Source organism: Pyxicephalus adspersus, chromosome 5 (assembly GCF_032062135.1).
Source record: "Pyxicephalus adspersus chromosome 5, UCB_Pads_2.0, whole genome shotgun sequence".
In the NCBI taxonomy this organism is placed as follows: domain Eukaryota; kingdom Metazoa; phylum Chordata; class Amphibia; order Anura; family Pyxicephalidae; genus Pyxicephalus; species Pyxicephalus adspersus.
The window spans coordinates 126176803-126193571 of NC_092862.1; the positions used below are offsets into that span (position 1 = coordinate 126176803).

General features: G+C 38.3%; 1 protein-coding gene across 11 annotated transcripts in view; it reads left to right on the top strand.

The window, feature by feature from the left end:
• PARD3 (par-3 family cell polarity regulator) overlaps positions 1–16769 on the top strand; it is a 387075-nt gene that overhangs the window by 51854 nt on the left and 318452 nt on the right. For all 11 annotated transcript variants that reach the window (XM_072412641.1, XM_072412646.1, XM_072412650.1 and 8 more), the window contains exon 2: positions 3813–3914. In XM_072412641.1, the coding sequence (XP_072268742.1) occupies positions 3813–3914 (102 nt within the window). The remainder of the gene's footprint in view (positions 1–3812; positions 3915–16769) is intronic.

Consider the following 16769-nt stretch of genomic DNA (forward strand, 5'->3'; position numbering starts at 1 on the left):
CGGTTTTTGCTTCTTCATGCCAAGGAAGTGCTGCTTCAGAGGGGTGATGCTACAACTAGCTTTTTCCTGTGCCTACCCCATATAGAATGAATAGGAGTGGTAGTAAGTGGTGAATTGCAACTCACTGCCACCAGCTGTCAAATGTGCAGACGCTGGTCATTTAGGAACCAGTGCTGTGCAAGTGATCGAGCAGCTGGTATGGCGCCAGCCTCTAGCAGCCATTAAAGAGCACTCTATTGTGAGGCAAGTCTTCAACTACCCTTCGTTCTACAATTTTCTCCCACCCAGCTCAAAAAGAAAATTTCTAGGTTGAACACTGTCCCTTATTAAATTTTTCAACTTTTTTTTTTTTTTTGCTACTATGTCGGTACCAACAAAAATGCATTTTGTTTGGTTAAAGACCTAAAATTTCTGCAATGATCTTTAATTCTGTTCTTATGTTAAGTTTTGAAGCTGGCTGTTTTCTGCTGAGTTCTGTAAAGTGAAGACATTCATCTCTAGCTGGTAGTTTTTAGAAAACTATTTAGCAGCATCAGCGGCCCTGTGGTCTATCTTCCATTATTCATGTCTTTTGCGGACGGTTTAGATCTGCAGAAAGGATTGTCCTTCATGTGAGTTTAATATTTGTGGGCTTGGTAATCAGAAAGGTACATATTTTCCACAAAGGCTTTTGGTACACAAGTTTGCTTTCCAAAAAGCTTCGATAGATTGTGGTGCCGTGATTCCATTACTCGCAGTGTTATTTGATCAGTCTGGGTAGGTTGTTAGTTTTTAAAGTAGAGTTGGCTAACTTAAAGGGAAACTTTAGTCATTAGGTCTTTACATTCCTGATCATCTTATAAAATTAACTATGGAAAATAACTTGTTTCTATTGATAGTTTGCAGTTTTTGGTACAGTTGCAATGCAATGTTTGCGAACCCATTGGGGTTTCCCTGGATTTATATGTGATCTGAAAATGTCTGATTGTCATCCAAGCCACAATAATAACAAAAGGCTGTTCTATGTAACAAACAAAATATGCATTGTTTTACATTACATCTACAAGTGATTTAAATTTGTCCTTCCCGACATTTTTTTTTTGAGTGGGGGAACCCTTATCGTCCTTTTTAGTGGCCCCCAAGGGAATCCTAAATAAGAACTGCAGCTGGCCCGCTGCTGCATTGAAATAGCGCCGCTACTACAATTCTTGGCATCACTTGTGTCTTTAAAACATTGTGCTCTCTGCCTATGTGTGGCTTCGCATTGGACTGTTTTATAGATGGAATTGTAGTAGCGCCACTATTTGAATAAGAGGGAGTTCCAGCGGTGGGCCACTCATAAGATTTAGCCCCTCATTGGTGTCTGGCATTTCCAGCACTCCCCCCTCAGCTACACGTGGGATGTGCCAGGAGGCTTTTGGAGTTACAGGGGCTTCTTGGTGACCCATATAGCGGTGACTCAGGCTGTGTGTAGCCTGCTGTTATCCAAGTGATGCTGGTAGTGATTGCATCAAGGTTTTATAACTAATGAGAAGGAAAAGCTTCCTCAATTAGTTTCAATAAATTTCAAGGTTGGCACACGACTGTCTAAGATTTTTAATTTTGTCCCACTGTGTATTTGAGTTGGACACCCCTGGTTTAAATAATCACGAGCCTTGATAGAAAAGTATGTAAGTCTAAAGGTGTCTTTTTTGATAATTGTACAGACACATCAAGCTGGAAAGTGCTGAATTACTTCTAAACCTCTACCTGTCCACAATTTGACTGGAGAAATACAGTATACAGTCGAATTAAAAGGAGAAGGAGAAGTTTAGAGTGGCATGTATGTTGGAGAGAAAATAATTGATTTGCAATTGGCTAACATAAAAGTATTTATTGTACATTCTTGTATAAATAACTTAATACCATCTGTCAGTAAAAGGTCTGATGCGTTTCGCAGATAGGGTATTCAGCTTCAGGGAAAGAGATCTGTTCAGCAGGACTACATAGAACATATGTGCCAAAGATAACTATAATACACTCGCTATAAGAATAACTTAGAAAGAATGGTGTTTCTATGTAAACACTTAAGTAGCATTAAGATAGTGGGCACTGGGAATACAGATAAAGTGTTCAGCTGTAAAGCTGCGTACACACTTGCAATTTTTGTCGTTGGAAAGGATCTTTCACGATCCTTTCCAACGACAAGGGACTGCACGATGCATGACTGTACACACGGCAGATTTTCGCCCGATAATTGGCCGATGCCGATTATCGGGCGATAAAAATCTGACGTGTGTACGTAGCTTTAGTATATCTATAGTACATAATGAAGCATCCCATTTACATTTAAATCTGAATGGGGCAAGATATACCTGTAGTTTACTGTGAAAATATGGTTATTCTGTGTATGCTACTGTATCCCCTAATTGCTATCCTATCTGCCTTTTATTGAGGCTAATAGCAATATTGAAATATGCAAATAGCCACCGGAGGGAGAGTCTGGAATGTTAAGGAAATTGAAAAAATGCAAACATTTAGCATGTAAAAATTGCACAAAAATTACTTTCATGCATGTTTTACAGTAATAATGAAAAATAAACACAACAAATAAACTATAAATACCTCCTTTTTGAAAACAAGGCATAAACCAATAAAATTGCAAAAGCTTTTACCCTTTCCCACTGCTTCCATACTATAGGGGAAAAAAGACTAAACTTTAAGTTCCCTATTTGATTTATTTTCTTTAGTTCATCATTCACCGAGGGCCCTGCTGAGAAACTGATCAGATGTTTTGTAGAATGTCAATGTCAGTTCTTGTATTCACGTCTTGTCTGGTCTTGTTAACCAGCGTCTTTATTTGTAGAACTTGGAGGGAAACGAGTGCTGTGCAGAACTTGGGAAAGCAAATGATAGGTTTACTCTTTTTTTGGTTTATAATAAAAGTATAAATAGTTTGTACTTGCGTCTGTGTTCTCCATATGTTCTCTTATGAGTACATGTGTCTAGCTTTGGTGGGGGTCATGACTTTTCTGGATTAATGTTGTGTTGATTGTTAAAGATTCTTACAGATCTGTACTATGGTAATATTCGTCTCTCTGCTCCTGGCACTGGTAAGGTCGGTGCTGAGATTTAGTGCTCATAGTGTATAGTGTTCAAAACAGAGTTTTATAAGCTGGGTGGCAGCTCCTGTATTGTGACCCAACAATCTGTAATCACCCAAAAACAGGCGGGTGTTTACTAAAAAGTGCCAGGTGGTGCGCCCGGCTAAGAGGGGCTGGGGAGAACACTGGTGTGATTGGCATTTATTTACCTACACTCACTTGTACTAACGCCCTGCAAAAGCACTGATTTGCTTCTCCACTGGCCACAGAAGGCATGCCATACTTCTCTTTGTGTAGAATATACAGGTTCTCTTTTCCTATACCATAGTTCCTGCTCCTACCTCACTACTAAGTCATAACAAAAAACCAACAGGAGACACTACAGTGATGGAGGGGGGTAACCGGTATTTGACTCATCTGATCAGGCAAAGTGCACTCATGACATTTCTACAGGCTGCTGGAAGGGGTGTATAAAGCAGGATATTACAGGTAATGTTACCTGTAAGCCTGGGATGGTGGGTCAGTTTTTAACCTTCCATATATGAGCTCCTTACCATCCTCCAAAAGGAGACCTTGAGTCTTGATCTCTTAAATTGATGAACACCTAACCCATAGCGGGTGCTTGAATGACTATAAAAGACAGTAAGCTACACTTGGTCAGAGACTGCTGTATATAGTTTATTGTGAGGGCCGTATAATATACAATGTATATTGAAATGATGATAATCATTTTTTATTTTTCATTAACAGGACCCCAACTACTGGATTGTAGTTCACCGGTTAGAACATGGTGATGGCGGCATTCTGGACCTTGATGACATTCTTTGTGATGTAGCTGATGACAAAGATAGAGTAAGTCTGAAACCAACCAATGAAGTCTACAATTTATTACAAAACTATCCATATTATTAATTCCTTGAAGGAAATCGTTCTTTTGCTGTTTGCTTTATATATGTATTGAAATCTTTTGATTTCTATAAAATTTAATTGTCTCCATACTTTGAGCAAGTTAGACAGATATAACAGTAAAAGTCCAGTCTGGTCATGGATGGTGGTCTCGTTCAAAAACCCCGGTATAGTAGAATTTCATCAATGGTCCCCAAAACAGCCAACTGTTGCTCTCCTTTGGTCCTTTATAGTTGCCAATGTCCTAGAATGTTGAGCCGTACTTTGATAGCCTTAGGATTTTATGCATATACCTTTCCAAAACCTTCTAACTTATAACCTGACCGCTTTATGCATTAAACCTTGTCTGTCTCATGTAAAGAGTGCTCTAGCTTACAGCAGTTGATGTACTAAATAACTTTATATGGTGTTTATCCATGCTGATTTTAAAATATAGTTTTATGTGAGCAGGTTCACCTTGAAATATTGGCTACATTTAAGCTCAGATCAGTGTCAATCTCCTGACTTAACCCAGCTGTATGCTATAGAGTTAGTGGTAATTCAGTTTGGCAATATTGCTAATATTTTCCCTTTTGATTACTCAGCAGTTGCAGTGTGTAGTAAAAGTTTTTTTATGACCATATGATCTTTCTGTTTATGAGAGATTATAGTTTTAAAGAAGCCATTGCTGAAATCCTACTAGAAAAGCTTATTGCCTGTCTTGTGGTATTTGTGTTCTGGCATCTGTCCCTGGCCAGTTTAGGAATGGATTTTGGGTCGGTGACTCAAACTGTTGAAGCTGCTCAACCATCAAGGCAGCGTAGGTTTTGTGAGGGTAAGCAGTAATGGCTTCCGTGTTTCTTTAAAAAAGAGGTCACTTTAAAGACCAATCTCCAATAGCAATAATTTTACACTTAACACATTCAATAAACATTTATATTTGCAGACTTCTCTGATATTTTGTGCAAAATTGCCAAATTCTGCAAGCATGGCAGCAGTATTATATGTGTACTGGTCTACAGAAATATCTCATCCACAATTTTAAGAGTCCACTTGCCAGAAGCTTCCTGGAGCAATCATATCACAGACATTGCAACCTTTACTGTGTGTATGTGCCAAGGGAGCTACGAGACTCATCATGTTTTTGCAGTAAATGCAGTTCCTTTCACTAGGATGTCCGTTTCATATTAGACAATACTTCAATATCCTTAGGAAATAAGCAGGTGAGGGTCTGTCTCTTTCATATCTTCCTTTCTCCCAGTAAGTATAGTTTACCAGGAGGGAATTGCTTTTTGGCTCAGCACAACTCACTGGCTAACTTTTCAGCAGTCGGTTAAGGTGGTTGTTTCAATTCCACGGTTGCATGTCTTGGGATCAGGTATGTGATAATCTCTGCTTTCCTGTTCCATTGCCAGATTCCTTTCTGTGGAATGAGTGGGGTAATACAGGTAGATGTATGAATCACTGAATGCTTGTTTTTGCTATGGAGAAGTGTAGATTTATCAAGCAAGGTTGGACAGGTCCAGAAATTTACAGCTTGGAGAAATGTATCAATTTCAGTGAAATCATAAATACCATATGGCACAGTACAGAAAGTGCTATGATAATACACCCATGGAAGTATTTTCCCAGAAATTTTCTTAAGCTGGGTGAGCAAAAGCAGTAGGCAAGCACTGACCCATGTTTTGTAACCAAACTTTTCAGTAACCACCCAAAAATACCCAGGTGGTTATTGAGAAGTGCCGGGTGGTGTGCCCAGCTAAAAGTGTCCGGGGAGAACACTGCAAGGGTTGCATCTGATTCAGTTTAAGGTGCCACTGGACTGACTGCAAATGTCCTGACGATGTAGCACAATGTCCTTGATGATTTCAGCACTCGTTTGTAAGGGCAGAACTGATTGGACATTATGCAGAGGTTATAATATATATAAAGATTTGTGATTTGTCCTGTTTATATCATGCCATTGCAAGTTATGGCATTTTCACACACACAATGCCTGATTTATTAAAGCTCTCCAAGACTGGTTTGCGGGGTCACCCAGGTTTTCCCCTGATAGTGTTATATTTTACAACCTTGAAGCCCTTTAATAAATCTGGTCCATTGTGTTCTGATTAAATTTAATGATTTGCACAAGAATTTTAAAATATTGCTCATTTTATGTAGTGGTCCTATGGATAGTAATTCGGATTCTGTTTATTTTGCCCATGTTATAAATCCTAGCAAATAGCCAAGATTTTAGAAAAAACAGGCCCTTAAAGTGCACCTGCTAGGCAGATTGGTTTTGAGGCAGCTGTTATGCCACAGGCTGCAGAATTCTAATTTTTTGTTAGGAAATGTTTTGGTAATAGTAGTTCTCAGGTTTTAGACCTTGGAGCAATCCACTGTTGTTATCCTTACTATGAGGTTCTCTGTATGTAATGTGATCTAGATCTGCTTGTGAAACTTCATCCATTTCACATGTCCTCTCCAGCATGTACATGAGTTCCCTGGAGGTTTCACTGAGTGTCCAGGAATCATCACATGACAAATGCCACAACACTAAACCATGCCATCACTATGCCTACAAAGCAGCTGACACGTTTCTTCCATTTAGTTGTAGGATTTCTTCTAAACTTGTTTTTTAGTATTGCAGAAGCATCTTGGCAACAACTACTTTTGTGTACTTTTTGTAAAATATATAATAAAATCATAAAGGCTGTGGAAAATGTTACAATTACACATCCCAACACAACTGCATAATACAGATGTGAGCTATCCAAGTTTTGTGGTGCAAAAAAAAAGAAAAACTAAAAATTCAAATGCGAGTTGCAGTCTATTGATTGCTCATTTAAAATGGATTGCATGTCTTAGTGTAAAACAATGGCCCTGATTTATTAGTATTTATATTTATAAGTTCTCCAAAGCTGGACAGAATACACTTTCATCAGTCAAGCTGGGTGATCAAAAAAACCTGACATGGATCTGGTCTGGGAATTAAAAAGTCTGCTAACAAATAGCAAATGATTTAAGAAATCCATTCCAGGGTTGCTAGATCACCCAGGTTCACGGATTGAAAGTGTATCTTCTCCAGCCTTGGAGCACTTTTCAATGTTCAGTGTTCAGGCCAACCAAAACTGATATTTTGACCTTGAGTTGTTGGTGGTTTAAGTTAGTTAAGCCATCAAGAAACCCCAATAGAAAATCTCTTTAACGTTGTTCATTCATTCGTCTTAAAAACACACAGAATGAGCAGCAGATTTTGTTCTTGAGTCATTAACATGAAATAATGCTGCATCATTGGCAAACTGAATAGTTTTTCTTCTCCCTGACAAACTGGAAATGAGAGAAAAATACTGTTTTATTGTTGTACCCTGCTAGACCTGAATATCGGGAATTTTTGAAACAACTGACTATGCAAAGTTTTCAAGGTATGGGCCCACTTCCTATTTAGTGTTTGTGCAGACACAACAGACTCAGTTTACCCAGTGTTATATGAAACAAAAACAATCACACTAATGATACTGTGCAGATTGCTGTCATCATTGATTGGCGGCACCACCAGTTTAAAGCGGAACAAAACCAAAATTTAAAAAATTACACTTGCCTTTAATCCTGCAAAGCTTCCTTTAAAAAAAAAAAAAAAAAAAAAAAATAAAATAATTTTTTCTTTACATATAAGAGTTGTCTACCCTTATCTATTTTGCATATTACCTTAAATTACACCTAAAGCTACGTATGTCAGATGATTCTTGTCCGAGATGAATGATTGTGCTTGACTTAAAAATCTTGTGTGTGTACAGCAGTCACCCAACACATTTTTTTAATCAATCCACCCTGACAGATTGATAAATGACCGATTGGGTCATAGGGTACTGCTTGCTCGTTTTCCCCCTTTCCTTTTCTATAGAACAGATTGGCAGTCTGTGTACAGCAATCGTTCATTCAACTGTCACTGTAAAGGCTCACAAAAGATCTTTTCCAGCGACAGTAATTTGATGTCTGAATGGGGCTTAAAATGTGGTGTACAGGTATATGCTGTATATCATTTTATGCTGTGATTTCATGCTTAATAAGTTTTCACACCACTAAATGCAGCTCTGATCCAGGGACATCCATGCTAAAGTCTTCTGCAGAAGCTGACACTTCCGCAAGTGGCGGTGTTCTGGTTCCACTGTAGAATTCTGTGGTTCTTCCTTTTTACCTCTACAGAACATAGTAATGGCAGATTGAACCAATAAGTGCTGCCGGGGATTATCAGTACACCTAGAAGTGTCAGTTTCTGCAAAATACCTAATTTAAGGATTTCCTTGGATCACAGTGTTCATCTGCTGGGTGGGCAGCAGGAGAGGTAAATGTGTTTACAGGTAATAGGCTTTATGGGCAATTGTAGTTTCAAGACCGGATCAGTTTAAATGGGCTTATTCTTATTTAAAGATGTCTACCTTGATTACATTGGTCAGTTTGTCACAAACATATGTTTATTTGACATATTCATCCTTTGGGCTGATTTTATAACTTAAGGCTACCCTGCTTTACAAAATTTTTTTCATGTATATTCAGTTTGATTGTCACTGGTTTTGGAACAAGCAAACATCAAACAAGAAATAAAAATAACCCATTAAGTGCCACATAATAGCGATAAAAAAATCTGCACTTCTGAAAATGTCATTGTGCCTAATAAAATAACTTTCATGGCTTTGTGACTTGTTGATGTGAATAAAGTTTACATGGTGATTCCCCAAGTGAAACTGTAATGCGTAGGCTTGTTGAGATATTTGTACCAGAATATTGAATAAATCCAGTTATCCTGGGAAACAAATAGATTTCTTTTCTTTCTGCTCATCATTTTTGTTAAATGTTCCCAGCCATGTCAACATGCCATGTCATGCTAAGGTGATATTATTGTGGGGGTGATAGAATAGTCATCTTTCCTGGCTGCTAGTATAACTGACCGTTATTTGTATACTCATTTATTCATCCCCTCGGTGCTATCTAGACATTCAGCACACACTATTCTTACTTTAGCAACTTGTACATGATGTAGAGCACAGGGGGTTGTGGAATTCTGGTACTCAATCAATCGCTTCCCTCTGGAGTTTGCCAGGCCATCTATGGTATCCATCCTATGCTGGTTAGATTAGATAGTGGTACTTTACCCATTAACTGAAACCCCTCTTTTTATCGACCTGTTTACCCCAATAATATTTATTAATAGCTTAGTGGTTGGCATGGGGGCCCAGACATTGCATGCTGGATAGCTTTGGGAAACTCGGGAACCTGATCTTACACAACAACCTGATATTACACTGGCTATCCTTCTCTCCCTCAGTATATCTTATATCTTATTTTTAATATATATATATATATATATATATATATATATATATATACACACACACACACATACATACATATATACACACACACACAGTGCTCAACCCAGAAATTTTTTTAAGCCGGGTGGGAAGAAATTGTAGGCGGGTGGCAGCCCCTGTATTGTGACCAAACTCTTTAGTCTTTAGTAAACAGACGGGTGGGTGCTGAAAAGTGCCAGGTGGTGCACCCAGCTAAAAGGGCCTGGGGAGAACCCTGTATGTGTATCTGTGTGTGAAAGGTTACCCAAAGGAATAATCCAGGCAGCAAAGGAACCATCCACTACAGTGTTATCCTTAGCCCCTTTTAGCTCGGCGCACCACCCGGCACTTTTCAGCACCCACCCGGCACTTTTCAGCACCCACCCGTCTGTTTTTGAGTGGTTACTAAAGAGTTTGGTCACAATACAGGGGCTTTTATGGCCACCCACCTACAATATCTTCCCACCTGGCTTATATTTAAAATTATTGAACACTGTATATATTATACACACACACAACAGGACAGCTTTTGCATTGCTGCATTCCATTCTATAGAACACTGTTGCTAATTTCAAGTTTATTTAAACCTTGATGCTACTTATTCAAGCAGTGTTCTCCCCAGCTGGGTGCACCACATGGTACTTTTCAGTAGCTACCCGGCTGTTTTTTGGTGGTTACTGAAAAGATGGGTTACAATACAGGGGCCACCACTCGCCTACAGCTTCTTCCAACCCAGCTCCCAAAAGTTCTGAAGCGAAACCTGTAAAGGCAGCTGCTGGACAGTTTCTGGCATCCCCGGGATTTTACTGATCACAAGTTACATAGTAACTAATTGCTTTATAGTTGTCCATTTAGCTATCTGACCAAGTATATGTTAACAAGGTATGATAGTTCTCCTTTTGCAGGGTTGTCATGGTTTGAACTTCATTGTCTCCTTTGGTTCCTCTTTATCAAAATATGTGCCTGGTCTTTCAAACAACCTCAACCTATCCCATGCTTAATCCTGGTTACCCATTTACTGAATATTTTGTCATTATTGAGTATACAGTGTTCAGCAATTGCCTAAATCTACTCAGCAATAGCATAAAAATTGTGCAGCCATGCGTCAGTCCTTATATCCCCTTAGACCTGGACACCATGCCATAAAGCAAAAGTGTTTCGGGTTTTCCCTTTTTTTTTTTTTTATTTGCCGAGTCTAATGGGTCAATGGGATTTGTAGTTCTCATTCAGGTGTGTTATTGCCTGTTGGGAAGTTCTGCAGATGCTGTCAGGCACTTGTGTCCTCCTAAAGATCGTAGAATAAGAAGATGGTAGTGAGCGATGTATTTTGTGGTTCCCCAGCAGTTGAGGGATCTCTGTTTGTACAACACTTTCCATCTCTCCTGAGGATTCAGTGTCTCTGATCTGTGCCGCCAGCTACTGTGGGCCGCGTGTAAGAAGCAGCGGCACGCCGCAGCCAGGAATAGTGTGTCTGCAGCTGATAGTCATCTGAGCCTTGTACAAGCAGCCAAGTGGAAAGGGTAGATTGTCATTTGTGTCAGTAAAAGTGAAAATGGCATTTAAAGGTTTCAGCGGTTCACAGAACAATCAGAGGACCAGGTGCTTGTGATTTCACTTTCATAAATATTTATGTAAAAGTATCTCTTCTTGTAAAGAAAATCAGAAAACTGATGTTTCATATTGCTTTTCAGGGCAACCTAAATGTATGCAGAGTCAAAGAAGCGTTAAACTCTGTCAAGTGTTTATTTTTTTTTTTTTGCTGGGTAGATTTTTTACCTTTTTTTTTTTTTTTTTTTTTTTTTTAATTTTTTGTCGCAATGAAATTTTTAGGGAGATAATCGAAAATTCCACCTGTTGTAAGAGATTTCCTGTTTCATTAAGCCAGGATGTATAAGGAAATCTCATTAGTAGATGCAGCCCACAACATAACCTGATTGCAGAGTTAAACCCTTTCATGCTCTATACAAAACAATTGTAGCTTGACATAAACTTTTTAGTAAACTGTATGCAGCAGATAAGTTGTGTAATGTGACTGATCAGATTGAGTAACAATCCAGTGAATGTGGGCCATCTGGTAGAGCAAAGATAGGACAACTTTGAAAATCTTGTTCAAATGCTATGGGTTTCTCCTTGATACTCTGCTGTTGTAGGTGTCTGATTTATGCCTCCCGTTACCTGCTCCAATATCTTCCAATGTCACGATGCAATGACCAGCAACGTTACTTTGTTGAATCATGACTGCATGTCTGACTGCCACCATCTCTCCATGACCTTCTTATGATTAACCTGAGTTAACAAGACCCCCCTAAACCACAGGAAGTTGGCCATTAGTGACACATGAGTGATACATGGATCAGGAAGGCCATAGCACCGTCCTCTACATACCTGTTCTGGGTCAGTGACCTGGTGTATTGCAAAAAAGAAAGTTAGTTTAGCAGCTGTGTCAGCCTAAATATTTCTCCCATGATCTATCATTTAAAAATAAGTTAAACTTTGCAAGGAAAGATTTTAAAGTGGTTTGATTAAGGCAACACCCTGCAATTCGCTAAATACACAGCTGGAATAGATATATACAGAGGACAGGTAGACAAGTCTCATGCAAAGTTTTTTGAATAAGTAAATGCTCCTCTTTATCAATTCACTTTCTCATTGGTCTCATTTCATCCTCCAGCTTCCTCAATGGACCACAAATTGATTTATGAAAGCTCTCCTAGGCCAGAGAGCAGTGGTCGCCAACCTTTTTGGTTCCACGGATCACTAAAACCTCCGGCTCCTGACCGTGCATGCATGGGGAGCCAGGTGTCAATCAAAGGGGAAGAAACCTCCTCCATAGTGACATCATCATTGCATAACCCCACCCAGGGACACAGCCCGCCCACTTCCCCGAGCCTGGGACTCTTACAGGGATGTGTTCCGCGCCTGTTGCTGGTGCATCCTCCCAGCCGCAGACCCCAAAAATTTTCTCGCCAACCACCAGTTGCCGACTGCTGCCGTAGAGGATACACTTTCATCTGTGAAGCTGGGTGATCCAGCAAACCTGGAATAGATTTCATTAAATCATTTGACATTTGCTAGCAAATGGTTTGAATCCTGGACCGGATCCTTTCCAGGTTTGCTTGATCAACCAGCTTCACTGATGAAAGAGTATTCTCTCTAGGCTTGGAAAGATTTAATAAATCAGGCCCTATGTGTCCAGGCACAAACAAGCTGACCTAGGAAGCAATAATGCTAAACCAGAAACAATGATTTACCTTACTGAGTTATATACATGTGCTTATTAAAATGGCAGCCAAAATTCCAAATCCTTATCATTTTGGTGCAGTGGTGTCGGCCCAGCCCAGTTGTCATTTTCTAAACACTTAAAAAAATATTTCTCTTGCTTTTGACTTCTAAATCTCTGTGCAGAATAATACCAACTCAAGTACAAGGTATGAAATGTTACGCACAAATACTTTCAGGCATACTTTGGCTGAGAAATGTCATCTGTAATCTCCTATCGTCATTGCCTAGCGGTAATAATATCAAGGGTCACTGCGGTGTCATATAGTCGTGAGAATCTCTGCATACGTCTGTAACGACTGTAAAACATCTCATTGTGTTTTGCATGCATGTTTCTTTTTCTGAGTTGTTGGAAAACTAATTTTGTATAAAATATAACTTTATTCTTTTTATGGTAATGCACCTATAAATAGGGTGGTGCCAGGTGTACTGTTTATAAGGAAGTGTTCTGAGTTTTGTAATGCCAGGAATATGACGGTCCAGGAATATGATGGTGCTTACACGCCCCCTTGTGGCCACCTTCACTTTTTTTTTATTCCTGTATTTTTATATTTTAAATTTTTGGATCCTGCATCTTTAGGACAGAAAATGTCATCTGTGCTTTTGAATAAATATATATATATATATATATATATATATATATATATATATATATATATATATATATATATATATATGTGTGTGTGTGTAAATAAAAGTTGTTATGTATCTGATGGCTTTGCCTATATTGTATTAGATGGCTTCAAAGTAGGAATAGATGTGTGTGTGTGTGTGTGTAAATAAAAGTTGTTATGTATCTGATGGCTTTGCCTATATTGTATTAGATGGCTTCAAAGTAGGAATAGAAATAGGATGGCTGGGCAATGCCACCTTGTGGTCATACAGTGTGTCGAATTCTAAGTCCTGCAAAGCTCTACAGTTCTCCACTGCTACAGGTACACTTCAGAAAAGTTTGTTTTAAAGCATCTGAAACACATTGCAAAATTGTTTATCCTGGGAAGCAATTGGACAGTTTTCAGCTTAGCTTCGATTTTCTTATTTTTCAGGGTTTTGTGTTGCTTTGTGTGTTTCTGAATGAATAAAAAGGCTGAACATGCTGCAGCTTTCTAAATTTGCTCAAAGCCAGTGGACACAACACCCAGCCAGTCTGAAAACTAAACAAAGGACCCAGTTATTATAAGCTATAAAGTCAGCCTTTTCCTATATAAGCGATAAGTCCCCCCTCCCCATCACTTCCTGTCCTAAAGACACATCAGGAGAAATTTCTCTTTAGTTATTATATTTTCATCCCAGATAATTGTTCCTGGAAAAGTCCCCCTCCCCCAATTATTCTTATGACCGCTAAAAATATTGGCTTCCCCTAAGTTTCTGTCTTGGTGACAATAGTCTGGGCACAGGTAGCAATAAAAACTTACAGATCTTTTAACCCTTCACTATTCAAAAAGAAAACAAATGCATTATCTACGCCTAATTTTTCCTCTGATTTCATAGATTTGATTGTGTAGTATGTATTTTATTATTATTATTATTATTATTATTATTATTATTGTTAATAATATTAAAAAGTACTTATAGTGCCAACATTACGCAATGCTTTACAAAGTCCATAGTCATGTCATCCATGTAGTGAAATAGGTAAAGTCTTGGGTTGCTATTTTGCAATATATTTGCAAAGAAATATTGAGTTATATAAGTTTACACTGTGTTCTAGGAGAAACAAATATTTATTGTTTTGATTTTCACCTAAATTAAAAAATGGGAATGGGGGATTTCTCAACTTAAAGTAGCAAGGTGAATACCACATTTTTATACTGCATATGAATTTAGTATAAACTTTTATTATATAACAATACAATAGTCATTGCTGAAAATGAACATTCTCTTGGTCTCTCTGCAAAATCTTTTTGAATTTGTAGTACCCAGCAGTTCCACTAGATGGCGATAAAAGCCTGATACTGAGTGCTGTGCAGCAATTATTGTTTTAGGAATAATTTGCATTTTAAATCATTCTCACAAAGTTCACAGTATGGATAGAATTTGCTTTCCTCCTAAGCTCTGTGGATTGGTTTGTTCTTGTGTCTAATATTTAGGAGATATTCCAGCTGCAGTTTATAGGGTGTCTAAACGTAGTATTTGGCAGGAGAAGTCATCTCATGTGGTCAAAGCATTTGGAGTTTTTCATTAGCCAGCATTATAAGTACACAAATAGCCTTCATGTGTCTGACATATACATGTACCGGCTGCAATTTTCTTTTTCCTAAGATGCAAAATGGACCCTTATGTGGCCACCACAAATATCCTCCTACATAAGTGGACCTGTCATTATCCTTTATAACAGCGGTCACCAACCTTTCGAACCTCACGGACCACTGATTTCATCATTTTAAATCCTGCGGACCATTAATATGAATTTTATTAAAAAGATAAATAGATTTGTAAAATAATGATCTCCTTAATGGTGCCTGACAAGGACTATGGAGGCTCTGATTTATTGATCAGCTCACGGCTAAGTGAAGTATTACTATTGTTACTATTATCATTAGTTGCATTATCTTTGGTTTTACTAAAGAAATGCAAAATATATTTTTGCTTTTTCTCACTCATTATGGGTTTATTTCATTCCAATCTAAAACCAAACAAGAAATGATAGTTATCAAAGTCAAACTACTTGATGCCATTAAATATAACAGGTAAAGAAAATACACAGCTAAGGTCATACTTACCTAAAAGAGCATCTGAGGAATAAACAAATAAAACAATCAGATGAGAATCGTTGTTGGCGGAGCGGGGTGACTGTTGTGATGGAAACAATATAGAAGCATACGGCTCAGCAATGGTTGCCTCATTACAACTTATAACACTACACTGACATCACGCTGCTCCTCCCTTGTTTTTCTGTCTCTAGTCTAGTATAGGCGAAAATTTGTAATTTAGTTGAATATAAGAATTTAATTGAATATAAGAATTTATCAGAATTCTTATTTTTGTTTTACTATAAATAAAACATAAAAATTGCAAATAATGTCCAAATTAAAAAAATGCTGTTTTTGCAACCCACTTTATAATATATGATTTCTGCTTTAATGACTGGTTAGTAGAGATGTCTTGTAGGATGATAGTTATCAATTGACTCTACAGGACTGCCATTGTCGTACCCAGAAAACTACCGTGTTTAACTGTTCTTCATTGATTATTCATAGAAGCAGTCAGATGAGTGGAGAGACATTGACAGGCACAGTTTTTTTTTACATGTACACAAGTATTTTACAGGTTAGAACAGTGTTTTTCAACCTAGGGTTCCTCCAGATTGCTAGGTATTCCTTGAACAATGAGCAGTTTGTGCCTCTCCGTTTTAGTGACACAGATGATCTTTTTGGCTGTAAGGGTGATATTCTTCCCACTGACCACCACACTAATATACTATTAGCTGTGATATAGTAATTATAGAAAGGGTTCCCTGAAGACCTGAAAGTTATTTCAAGGATTCCCCCATATTAAAAATGTCAAAAAATGCTGAGTGAGACTTCTTTTTTTGGCTGGTAAAATACCTGGGCCTAATGCTTGGCAAAAAAGCCAATGTTAGCTGTACTACTGCTATGTTTGGATTCCAAATAAAGCATTGAGTATGTAGATTCCGTTCTCTTTGTCCATTTTTATGGCACTTTTTCACCTGAGTGCTAGTAATGGCATTGGTAAAGACATAAAGGAGTAAAAATGTTATTCTCCCATGTGTTCTTAGCAAATGGTTATTTCTTCTTCCTGTAGGAAATACTTTACATTCCTAACTGCTATCCTTCCCGGCAATTACAGCCGTAGGTTTTACGTATAGCAAGGTGAAAAGCAATGACTGTAGTAACCAAAGCTTGAAGTGGGTTTTCGCTCCGCTGAGTAGGTGGTGACCTCAGACTTGCCGATTTGCACAGTACAGAATGTGAGAGGATGTTGTGGTCACAGAGGTATTCCGCTTAACACACAGTCACTCGCAAAACATGCCGCTTGGTATTTTTGGCTACAGAACAGGCACAGACTGTACCAGGATCACCGGCCATTTTTTCCCTCTCCTTGTCAGACTTTCATAGATGTTTTTGTTCATGTTGAACTTCTCAGAGTACAAAAGATGTAAAACAAATGACAGAGGTTACGTTTTCCCAGCCTGCAAATGTTCTCCAACATTCAGCTAAAGCGACCTCTTTACAACACGCCATTTAAA